This window comes from Temnothorax americanus, unplaced genomic scaffold (genome assembly GCF_048541705.1).
Source record: "Temnothorax americanus isolate GAGA-0224 unplaced genomic scaffold, ASM4854170v1 Scaffold15, whole genome shotgun sequence".
NCBI lineage: Eukaryota > Metazoa > Arthropoda > Insecta > Hymenoptera > Formicidae > Temnothorax > Temnothorax americanus.
This window is the reverse complement of record NW_027509286.1, coordinates 217108-228967: the sequence shown is the minus strand read 5'-3', so window position 1 is coordinate 228967 and position 11860 is coordinate 217108. Positions and strand designations below refer to the sequence as shown.

The window sequence follows — 11860 nt, the reverse complement described above, 5'->3', positions numbered from 1 at the left end:
CGAGCTAACGGAGTCAACGTAACCTCTTACCATGTATATAACGCTGCTGCGACAGGCGGGCGCCGGCGGGCGCCGGCGGCGGGCCGGGCCAGGCAGACAGACTACGGAGCGGTGTCCAGCGGTGTCGCGGATCGATACAGCGGTTACGTCCGAGAGGGAGACTCGTCCGGTGACAACGACGACGAGGAGCGAGATATAGTTTCCTCCGCTGTTTGTTCGTGACCCCGAGAGAAAGATACTCGCGCCTCACGCGCGCTCGGCGCTCGTACGCGGCTCGCTATTTCGCTAATCTCCAATCTCCCTTTCGCGGATAACAATAAAATAGAAAATGACGAAACAAAATAACGCTCGTGAACGAACTGACGCGAACGGCGCCGAGCGCGCTCGCGCTCGCGGCCACGGCTTGAGCCTGGAGCCATCTAGCGGCACGCGGCACGCATGTTTGTCTCGTGACGCGTGACGCGTGGTTCAACGCCACGGTTGACAACAAAGATAACAAAGATCCCACCTTTTTGCCTTTCTATAATCACTGATCTTTTTTTATCTTTTCTTTCGATACTCGAGCTTGAGTATGTACGCAAAAAATTTATAGTTTTTTAGCAAAATTTGAGAGTGCGAAAGAATAATTTATTTATTGCATACAGATCTTTTATTATTACATGCAGAAAACCACACGATGTATAATACAGAGTGGCTCATTTTAATTTATCCACTGGAATATTTCGGAACCGGAGGGAGAGAAGCTCTTCGTAGTCACACTGGGTCGTATTGACCCTGCGGTCGATTTTTAACGATTGCCATTTTAATGGCATCGGTCCGATCGGGTTCGAATAATTCTGGAACGTACCAAAACGTACCTTGAACATTGTAGAATATAAAACGACTGCGGTTTTGTGAGAAATCAAATGGCAACGTGTTGAAAAAGAAATCGTGAACGCGCGATAGCTGATATTTAGCTCCAAACGAGCGTGAGTCATATTGACCCAAGTTGGACTACGAAGGGTTAATAAAATTAAAACGAGTCACCTTGTATGTCAATTTGTATAAGGTATATGCGTACATATCGCTTATTTAATAGCCCGCATCGGAATTTTTACATTCCGGATCTATTATTCGCGTCGCACGTTGCGGGACTTTGTGATTTTCTCATTCACTAAAATTTTAAGTTGCTCGATTCTCGAGTGTATTCGTGGCTCTTCCCGCGACGTCGCCTGGCGCAATATCTTCGCCGTAGCAACGCGATGAGCGTTTATTGGTATCGACACCCGACGAGATGTCGATTTCTCACGCGGTTCAACATCCACCGACGGTCCAATAACGTTCTCTCGATACTCGGCGATCCCTTTGGTATTTGAAGCCGGCCTCATTTCTTCGTACAATTTTCTAGACGCTGTAGGTGTCATCGTCTTACTCTCGTAGTCCGCGCCTTTCTAATAATTAACAAATATGTATATCATCCTTAATGACGTATAGTATAACCATTGTGCAATGTCTGTAAAAATATCTTTTTTCTTTAAAAAATAGTGACAAAAGTATAACTATGAACGTTCTCTTACCTCAGCGAAACCTTCCACCATCGCTCTGCTCAGCAATACAGCTCTAGGCAATTTATACGACGGCGGTGGTTTAGGCCGCGGCTCTACGAGTCTTCTCGAGTCTTTCGACGACTTAGCCGAATCGGTATAGACCGGCACATCCCCCGGTGTCGCCCGACAACGCGAATAATCCTCCTCGGAACGCGTTTGTTCCTGACGTTCGGCCAGCTGGCAAACGTGTTTCTTTGAGGATCTCTTAGGACCAAACGCGTATTCCCAAAGGGTCGACTTCCGTCCCGCAAACTTGTTCGTTTTTGTCGACAATGCCGTTTGAAAGCTCAAGGTACCTCGCGTCTTTTTCTTTAATCCTGTTAAGATTAATATCAAAATAATACGTTAACTTTCCGTCTGTACTTTTTTTGTCCACCCTTGGAGCGTATACGTGGGTCTGTCACGTTTGACGCTATTTTTCCCTGCTTTAAAGTATTTAAAAATATCTGAAAAAATTCACGAAACGTCCGTCTACATTGTAGTTGACGATTTTACAGTAATTTTGATAAGCATCGTTTATTTAATATTTTCTCGCAAGTTTTTTACAGTTACGAGCGGGTATATCGTTTTCGCTCGGACGCCGTATATACACTCACGCGTATACAGACGGAGGATTAAAAACAGAGACAAATCCCGAACTTGTCTCCAAACTTCTCTTTTAATTTTATCACAATGTTTCGTATATAAGTAATTTTTTAGTAAATTTTACCATAATAACGCTCAGATCTCTTCGATAGAGTTGATATCGATCTCCTGTTATAAGCGTAATGCCACGAATGTTGCTTCAACCGGGGGTTATGTTTATTCTTTTAAAAATAATTATTATGATTAACGCACACTGTTTATATAATATATACATATATGTGTACAGATTAATCAAAATAAAATCTTACATTTAGCGAGAGTAAACTGAAAATTTGGAGCCTGGACCAAAAAGATGCCATTTAAGATAAAATACGTCCCGCGTTCAGTCACATGTTCAAAAATATGTATTTTAATTATATTTAGCAGACGATGAAACAAAAAGAAGATGTGAATTTTGCAGCGCGAAACTATTCACAATTATTTAAAAGAAATATACCGAGAAAATAAGATTTATTTATTCGCGATTTTATAAATATTTATTTACAAGTGCTATGTAGTTTTCATATATTATTTTAAAATTCGAGTACATTTCTTTACAATTCTTTTTTAAAAATGTGATGAAATTAATTGTAGACGAATAAAATGATAAGAATTGTACGCTGTAAATAAAGATATATATTTCTCAGTAATACAGAAAATATCACTTGAAATCAGTACGTATAGATTTTAAATATTTTATTCATATTCATGGTTTAAAATAAGATTATAAATAATTACACAAAATAGCAGATACATTGTTCGATATATATTTTTTACATATATTTTGATTGCCGATTATTTTTTAGGTATCTCGCGCTTACTAAATACGCGTCGATAGAAAGTATCGTAAACTTCCGCTAAGCAAACTCGAAGAAAGTAAAGTAGTGCAGAATCTGCGTACAAAACTTGGCTGAAAGGAGAGCGTGCAAAGTTAGTATTTTAATACGCGATATTACAAAATACAAAAAATAAATACAGCACTCTGAATAAAGTAGCGATACGTAGTGATATAAAAATAACGACGTTACACGTTATTATTTAAGTAATTCGAAGCGGTTAGAAAATTGCATGCTTTCGAGGGTGTTCCGAAACGCGTCCAATTTTCGGTGTCCAGGCATTAAAGAGACCGCGAGTGTACACCTTCATAAATTATTATGCCTAAGACAATATCGGTGGAGATGAAATTCGACTTGAAAACTTAATTTTTTTGAAAGTCGGTCCATAATCGCAATCTTCCTCCGATTCGGTCGAACTGACGTTGACAGTTTCGTTACGTTCATATTCAACGGATAACTCTGATACTTCATCGTCTTCGCCGGAACATACATTCACGTCTGATTCTATATCGCTCTTCTGAATCCTCGAACGAGACGTATCAACGTTCAAATTATCATCGATATCACTGCCGTAATCAGAGGCATCGTCAACGTAACGATGGAACGTTAGTTGTAGATTGGTACGCGAAGAATCATTCTCAGCCTCGCTACTCGATAGATCGCTATAGTTTGAAACGTAGTTGCATTCGTTAACGTTCGTCATCTCCTTGGACGCATCTGATCCTGAAATTTTATTTCCATCGGTAATATACGTACGCATAACTATATACAATATTATTACAAACAAACCTGTGTCAGATGCTTCGGAGAGTAGCGAAGTGTTCGTAATCTCTGCATTTTCGGAACTTGACGAATCGAGATCCAGTATTTGGGCGTTATTTAATCTTCCAAACGAAGCGACAAGTTGGGAACGGAATTTTATATAAGATTCCACTTTGTGAAAACACGTTTCGCACAAAATTGTCTTACCTATCTCCGATATCTAAAAAAGGGAATGTAATGCTCTGTATATTAAATTGTCGTACAAACACATTTGTAGCTTAAAGGTAAAGAATCGTATATCTCTCCATTATTGTGACGTCAGAAAAAAAACAAGGTTTAAAGTTTTAAATAGAAAAATGATATATTTTTTAGATATAAAATAAAAGTAGTAACTTGATTTGTTAATTTTTTTAATAAAGTAATTTAACCGACATGTTTTTAATAGGGTTGTATCCGATTTAAAAATTAGACGCCGCAAAAATTTTCGATCCAACTTTTTCTAAACATTGTATCTTAGGCACTAGTGATAACACTGATAACGAATGTAAGACGCTTTACCATTATGCAATTTAAGCTCCCGTTATATCGAAAAATGTATTAACTCCATTTCGACAAAAACTGGAGAGACGATTCTTTATCTTTAAGGTGCGGATGATACGTGTGGCTATGTGGCGCAGATTAATCGCACGTTAATTGTTATACGATACTCACCGTATAGCCAGTAATTACTTCGACAGCATTCCTCAGTGTCACATGTCCGTCGGATTCCTCGCGTAAGTCTTTTTCTTGCGAATCAATCAACAATTTTTCGTCAAATACATTTCTGCAGTTATCATCGGACAACCGCTTACAGCAAATGCAATAATCAGACTGTAACAAAGACCGAATCATTTTGTATTCTCTAAATTATTTTTAGGCACTTATATTAATATAACGTCTATTATTTATTATCCACGCGAAGGATTCACAACGGATTAAAATTAAAGATTTATATTCACCATCTTTCTGCCAGGCGCTATCTAATCGACGACGATCCAAGCACGCGATACGGATTCCAAAGTTGCGACTCTGCGTAAATATCGACAGGCTATCAATAACGTAGAATATCGATAACGCTACGTCTCACGGCCAGGAGAGAGAGGGAGATGCATCGGCACGCGGCACTCCGGCGTCTGAAAAAGAGCCGCGTATAATTAGTGACGAAAAGAAAAGATCGCGCGCCAAAAAGGAGCGAGATGAGAGGAGCTCCCCCCGCTCGTTCAATTACATTTTTCTACGCTTCGCATATTTTCTCTTCTTTTTATTTCAGATACATCCCCATACCGTTTCGACCGTAGAAAGTGTGACAGAGTACAGGTAGAGATGAACGGGGGCTGAGGTGGGCTGAAGAGGAGTCAAGAGTGCTGCTGATTGAGCCAACCTAACCCTAATCAGCAGGCAGCAGGCGTCAACGGCGGCGGCCACGGACAGTGACGGAACGTCAGGTCAGGCGCGAGTACGCGTACACGCGTACCCCTCTCCGCGAGGTCGTGGCTGGTAGCGTCGCGAATGACTCGGTCGTAGCAGCGTCGACGCGAAATTATGGCGAGCCGCGGTAGGAAGACCGACGATTCGTGCCGTCGGTCGTCGTTGCCGAAACGCCACGTGTGGTGCTCGTCGTCCGACGAGGAGGAACGAGAGGAGAAGGAGGAGGAGGAGGAGACGGCCACGGCCACCACCTTCGGCCTCGCTACCCCCTGGCGGCCCGTGGCGGCGTGCAAGAACGCCAAGAACCTCCCGTCGCCGTTTGACGAGGAGAAGATGACCCCCGAGCGTTGCCGGGACACTCAGTCCAGGAACAACCCGTCGCCGACGTCCGACCGCTTCGGCAGGAGTCGCGTCGATCCCGTCGAACAGTCGACAGGTTAGGGTTCACTGCGCGCGCGCGCGCGCGCGCCCGCTTTGACCGTGAATTGTTTCTTCCTTTTTTTTTTTCGTTGAAACTGGAAGCTGAAAGCTGAAAATGTTTTTCGCAGGTCAAGACTCGTCGTCGCGTCGCGACAGCAACCCCTTCAGTTTTAAGGCCTTCCTGAAGAATGGCACGCAGCAGACCAACTATCGCAACACCGGGGCAAGGCCCAAGGTCTACTCGTCCACCACGTCGAGCCCCGGCATCAGCGTCCTCGACGAGGACAACGTTGGCGGCGGCGGCGGCGGCGGCGGCGTTTACTCCGGCCGAAACCCGACGGAGCTGCCGGACTTTGTGCAGGATCACCTGGTCATCGAGCAGTGTTACTTGAATCACGAGAACAGTCAGCCGGTGCTGCCCGACGTGGATAATCTGCCGGATTTCGCGCTGAACAGCGTGGAACAAAGGCAGCAGTCCCGATTGCGGGGCGAGACGAAGAAGAACGACTCCGACGCCCTGTGCGACGATCTACGATCGTTTGATCTCACCGACACGCCGCACAAAGGCTTGCCGCACAGAGATCATTCCGCGTCGAACGCGACGCACTCGAATCACTTGGATTTGCCTATGTTCGAGGATAGACTCGACGAAACCGCGCCTTCCCTTCCCCGTCCCGAGCACAGAGGTATTACGCGTGCGTTTCACGTTTCGAACGATATACCAGGTACGTTCCCGCAAAATTTGGAAAAATAAGAAGCATTTTCTTTTACAGGATTTCCATTCGATTTACCGTTACCCTTTCGCGACTCTAATCCCAATATAAATGCAACCTCGCGAGACGATCTCCCGTCAGGAGGTGAGGCGAGCGTCCATAAATCTCTGCCAGACTTTTTAAGCGACGGTCCTATACGCAATAGATCTACAGATTCGGAACCTACCGCGAGCATGGCAGAATCCACGGAGAGAAGGGTGAGACTGTTGCGCAATGCAGAAATCTAATCGGATAAGATGATACGGAGAAGATTGAATTTGAGACTATGTTGCAGCTTTTGCTCGAGAACGAAATATTACGTCAGCAATTGGAGGCATCTCGAAGACAACTCGGTGAAAAAATGGAAAGGTAATCGTACCTTGCTGGAACAAATTTTATTTTATATCATCGATGCGTTAATTGCAGAATTCGTTCGTTGGAGGCCGAATCGTTGTCTAAAAAGGAAGTCGAACGCGAAGAGGCTGTGCACTTGGAAAAAGCGATGGAGCAGGTCGAGGATAACTTGAAACGAAGTACAGTAAGTACGAAGATGAGAGATGTGAGGATAAACAAAGATTCCGAATTGTAAATCGCAATTCCCGCATATCGATTATATTACGCGTCGTTGGGAAACGATGACAGCGCGCTATTTGTATTTCGTAGAAGCGAGCGGTTAACGCCGAAAGCACTGTCACGTCATTGAAGAAAGAAATTAAGGTTTTAACGGTCAGTACTCTTTGTGCCCAGCCAATCGTAACGAAACAAAATAAAAGAAACTAACGTATCGCGTGGCCGGCGAATCTGTTAATTTAGACAGAGATATCTCTGCTACGAATGGAGAACGGTCAACTTCGAGCCGGTATCTCGGCAGCTGGGCAAAGTGAGACGAATGCCGGTGCCGTCAACGTGAATCGCACGGTCAGAAGGCTCGCGCGTGATTTATTCGCGGCTGCATCGTCGGCCGAAGTGTCTCTCAGGTATCCTTAAAAGTTATTTGACCATCAAATCTACTCGAAATAATTTATAATTTAAAACGGAATTCTGTGTTTTTATCATTAATAGGGGTGCGCAATTCGATTTTTTTCGAAATCTGATCGACATTTCGATTTATACTCTTTTGCAGACAATTAATGTCCGGCGTGGACAATCTGAGAGTACTCGCGTCGACCCTCGAAAACGTGGACAGGATAGAAGACCGGACCAAAGACTTTTTACCTGATTCCGATGAGGACAGTGCCGCCGGTCCCGCGGTATAATAGAATTTATCCCATCACCCCGTAATTTCACTGCGCATTCACCGATGATAAATTGATCCATGCATCGATCGATTTAACGCGGTAATGCATTGCCGCGCAATGGGTCGATACATCGAGCGCAATGAGAATTCATTGTCCAATCGTTGTCATTCGTTGCAGAATTTTTAATTCCCATTTCCTTCTGCTGCCCAGACAAACATTCTAACGCAAGATCGCTTTGACCCGAACGTATAAATATATATTATTTATGAAAGACTCGTTATATATTTGCATTTGTGACACGTTGTAAAATTTATTCGGTCATATCCATGACGAGGTAAAGATGCAGATACATTTCCGACGTTATCGTGACTTTCCTCGATTTAAAGAAATATATTTTCTCGGTCGTATATCGTACACGAATGAGAAACGTAGATTTGAAAAGTAATCGGAATCTCACGCGATATTATCGCAAAGCTGACAGACGTTAAACGTGTTCGCCTGCGTGCATCGCGCGTGACGCAAAGCTAGAATATATTTTTGACAAGAGAGATATCGAGACTCTTACACCGCGTATATGACACGTACACGCGAGGCTTTAAACAGAGATACGAAACGGATGTAAATTTAGTCCGATTTCAGTCCGTAAATTTACCGATAGGTTCAGCTCGCGATACATATGTATATATACATATTGCCGTTACAATATTTATTTTTGAATCGTCATACATAGATACGTACAGAGATATATACTCGAACGTACGCGTAATGCGTACGGGGTGCAGCTACCGATGGATAACGCTATACTCGTGGTGCTCGGTTTACCAACTTTTTTTATTTGAGACTCGATATAAAAATAAGTTTCAAATAAAAAAGTCGGAAGATAAATAATATAAAAATAACAAATTCCGAGAATCAGGTACCGACGAATTTGAAGTTCATATTTTTTAAATATATGTTGTACGACGAATAAAAATAGACTTGAAAATAAAGATTGCAAAAAATGCGATAAACGGATCGTCAAGAATATTCGAGAGAACAACTTTGTATCTATAATATACATTGGGGAAGAGAAAGAAGAGATAAAAATTGTAGGCGAAAACCGAACCGACGAAAACCCGAGGAACCGAGCGGCGAACGACGAGTCACGGCGCGAACGTAACTTATCCAAATCCCTCGAAAATATTGAACAGATCGGTCTGCGTCTCGGTGTGACTCGTCTGCGTATTTAACCAGGATCTGCAGGCTCCCGTGGGAACGTTGCAATCGGTCTCGCAAATCGGGGACTTTGTTCGCGTCTCGGTAGAAACCGTAGCGTCGTCGCGCGACCAAGCGGTCTGAGTCTGTATGTCGGACAGTCCTAAATCGGAGGACAGCATTTTGTCGCACGTCTGAGTGTACGTATCGCTGTACGGCAGTTGCTCCGCGTTGTCCAGATCGTCCGTGGTTTGCGTCTCGATGTTCGAACTCAGGGCGAACGATCTCGACAGAGCGTCGGAATAAAAGTACGAAGGGGAAAAGGCTTGCTCGGTTTGCGTTTCTATGCTGCTAAATCTGTCGTCAAACGTCTTGGCGGTTAGCATAGGATCGGCTCGAGACATCCCGTCGGTCGAAGCGAAAGAATATCCTTCGACCGCCGACGCGTCTTCGACGTAAGGCAACGTCATTAAAGCCACCGTGCTTTTCGGTACGCCCCGTATCAAAGGATTGTGACCGCGGCGGCTGTAAAACGTCTCGAATTCCGTCCGAGTCACGTTATCGTCGAATGCCTCGAACATATCCTTCTCGGGTATCGTTTGCGTGCTCGAAGTGTTCTTCTCCTCCCAGAAATCCTGCAAGCCGACATCGTGGCGAAGCGGCAGCGGACTAGCCGGGAATAACGTGCCCGACGCGAACGTGTCGCCGAGATCGAGTTCCTCCTTGAGCAACGTCCGTTCCGATCGTTTCGATAACGCGCGTCGACACCTTCCACCGCGTTTACGCATCTTCGACGAGTCTTTCGAGTTCGCTCGGGGAGTTTGCGTTTCCATCGATTTCCCGGAGGTTTTTTCCTCGGACAGATTCGCGGTCTGCGTTTGCTTAGACGTTCGACGTTTCGCGTCGCGCGGATCGTCGTCGTTGAATTTCGATGGATTCGACATCTTCTTGCCGCTTCTTTTACAGTCGTCCGTCTGTACTCCGACGTCGGACGTACTTTTCGTCGCGACGTCGGTATCTTTGCCGTTTTTTCCAGATTTATCTGGATTGGGCAGTATCGCGACGGGTTTGCTCGCGCGTCCTCTCGGTGAAACGATTCGCGCCGTCTCGGCGTCGGTGCGTCTACAAAGAAACAACAAATATCGGTAAATCTCCTATTCAATTCCAATTAACGTCTCGCGACAATCGCGCGGCGGTACGACGAATAAACGAACCTTGAGTTTTTATATTTCTCCGTTACAGCGTGCAGAGATCGTTTCGCGTGCGTGAGCAACGCTTCGTACGTGACGTAGGTCTTTGAGCAGGAACACGCGAAATCCACGCCGCAGACTCTGGCATGCCCATTCTTAGCGGATTCGGTGGAGAAGCTTTTGCCGCAACGATCGCACGCGTAACGTTTTTCCGCGTGTACTTTCAAATAATGCTTGAAATTGAAAAATCTTTCTCAACGCTAAGCTCTCACGCCAATCGTACGAAACATTCGAGGTATGCACACACCTGCTTCAGGTATTTCACCGTGCTGAAGTATCTGTGGGACGTGACCGCGTAGACGCACGACTCCACCGGGCAGTGATATCGCGCATTTTCCTTGGCAGTTTTGTCCAACTTTTTGCGCTGGTGCACCTTGAGGTCGTGCAACCGGTAGCGCGGCTCGTTCCCGAAGACGAGCCCGCACCGCTCGCACCTGACATCGTTGTTTATCACGCTCAGCTCTTCCGGCGATGGGCAGATCGTCTTCTCGGGCGGCGACGCGCCGCTCTCCGCCGGTCGGCCAAATCCCCTCGGCATCGCGGGTTATGTCTCGCGGCTCGCGGCACGATTTTACGAGAGACGGACCGAAGACGGAACTCTCGCCGGCGCGCCTAGCCCGATATAGCTTTTGGACTTTTGGAGTACCCATACGACCCGTGACCCGTACGCATCCCTCGGCAGTCGGCTGAGTCGGCCTGTCAGCGCGCGGCGCTACTGCCGCCAGTGCCGCCTGCCGCTACTTGTCGCAAGTCTCGCAACTCGCAACTCGCAGCCGCCGGCAGCCGGAGTTGCCGGGACCGAGTCGGCCGAGTCCTCCTTCGCGGCCCGGCTCGATACGTCTCGCTCGTCCCCGGTCCCGTCGTCGGTCCGGTCGGGTCGGGTCGGGTCGATCGACCTTCCGTCCGCGAACAGCGGCGAGCGGCGGTGGCGAGCGCTCGGGAGAGACGCGACGACGCGACGCGAAAGTGGACCGCGCGCGGTCGAATTGACGAGCGCGTACACGCCGTAAGTACGCCAACATATACTTGACTCGGTGCATTCTCGCCCGCGCGGAGGACGTGCCGTGTGCCGTGTGCCGACTGCCGAGTGCGCGCATCGAGAGCGTGACAGCGCGCGCGTTTAATCAAGCTTTATCCGATCCACACGAGCGACGCGAGCTGTCTCACGCGGTACGGTAAACGTCGACGTCGCACGTCGCACGTCGCACGGTTCCGGCCCGGCGGGTTTTTCCGCGGATCACCGTGCATACGTGCACCCCACGTATGTAACGCGTACGTCGCGCAGCCGTGTTATTGATTTTTACCTGAGGAGGAGAAAACGCGTAATCGCCACCGCGTACTTTACTCGTACCTCGTACCTTGTACGTATGTACGTCGCGGCCCGACGTCCACGTGATCCTAGCTGTCTAAAGTTCTGCGATCGACGTGTCCCGTCAACGCCTCGGGAGCTTCCAGAAACGTTCGACCGCCTGGCGGAATTGTCGTGGGACGAATCCAACTGATCTGCCGCTTGTAATCGCGTGGTTTGTTGGCTTATAACGTTTCTCTTTTTTTTTTCTTTTTTTTTCCTTTCCTCTTCTCGGTGAAGCTCGAGTGCTTATCGAGGGTTGAATCTTAAGGGGGGGGGGAGAACCAATTCTGTCAGTCGATCACGGTTGTCGTCTATGACCTTAAAAAAAAAAAACAGGTTTTAAAATAATAAGAATTAATCAACCTGAGATTATCATAATT

General features: G+C 46.3%; 4 protein-coding genes across 7 annotated transcripts; 1 reads left to right on the top strand and 3 right to left on the bottom strand.

Moving 5' to 3' along the window:
• Positions 1–529: 529 nt before the first annotated feature.
• LOC143895074 (uncharacterized) lies at positions 530–2758 on the bottom strand. Its single transcript, XM_077401881.1, has 4 exons — positions 2480–2758; positions 2296–2392; positions 1557–1903; positions 530–1430 (listed from the first exon to the last, which is right to left on the bottom strand). The coding sequence occupies exons 1-4, from the start codon at positions 2528–2530 to the stop codon at positions 1110–1112; spliced, it is 816 nt and encodes a 271-aa protein (XP_077258007.1). The 5' UTR covers positions 2531–2758; the 3' UTR covers positions 530–1109.
• Positions 2759–2891: 133 nt separating this feature from the next.
• LOC143895075 (uncharacterized) lies at positions 2892–11672 on the bottom strand. 3 transcript variants are annotated; one of them, XM_077401885.1, is made up of 5 exons: positions 11488–11672; positions 4807–4980; positions 4520–4678; positions 3836–4028; positions 2892–3769 (listed from the first exon to the last, which is right to left on the bottom strand). In XM_077401885.1, exons 2-5 carry the CDS (start codon positions 4807–4809, stop codon positions 3369–3371), a joined length of 756 nt encoding a protein of 251 aa, XP_077258011.1. In that variant the 5' UTR covers positions 4810–4980; positions 11488–11672; the 3' UTR covers positions 2892–3368. The 3 variants fall into 3 exon arrangements, with proteins under 3 accessions (XP_077258011.1, XP_077258009.1, XP_077258008.1); XM_077401883.1 differs by lacking the exon at positions 11488–11672 and adding an exon at positions 5132–5266; XM_077401882.1 differs by lacking the exon at positions 11488–11672 and adding an exon at positions 5076–5217.
• Positions 5390–7958, top strand: L(3)04053 (lethal (3) 04053). 2 transcript variants are annotated; one of them, XM_077401850.1, is made up of 8 exons: positions 5390–5711; positions 5824–6381; positions 6469–6665; positions 6743–6816; positions 6874–6985; positions 7111–7173; positions 7261–7424; positions 7571–7958. In XM_077401850.1, exons 1-8 carry the CDS (start codon positions 5390–5392, stop codon positions 7701–7703), a joined length of 1623 nt encoding a protein of 540 aa, XP_077257976.1. In that variant the 3' UTR covers positions 7704–7958. The 2 variants fall into 2 exon arrangements, with proteins under 2 accessions (XP_077257976.1, XP_077257975.1); XM_077401849.1 differs by having other exon boundaries at positions 5824–6390.
• Asciz (ASCIZ zinc finger protein) lies at positions 8377–11375 on the bottom strand. Its single transcript, XM_077401848.1, has 3 exons — positions 10377–11375; positions 10094–10302; positions 8377–10001 (listed from the first exon to the last, which is right to left on the bottom strand). The coding sequence occupies exons 1-3, from the start codon at positions 10665–10667 to the stop codon at positions 8846–8848; spliced, it is 1656 nt and encodes a 551-aa protein (XP_077257974.1). The 5' UTR covers positions 10668–11375; the 3' UTR covers positions 8377–8845.
• Positions 11673–11860: the final 188 nt, after the last annotated feature.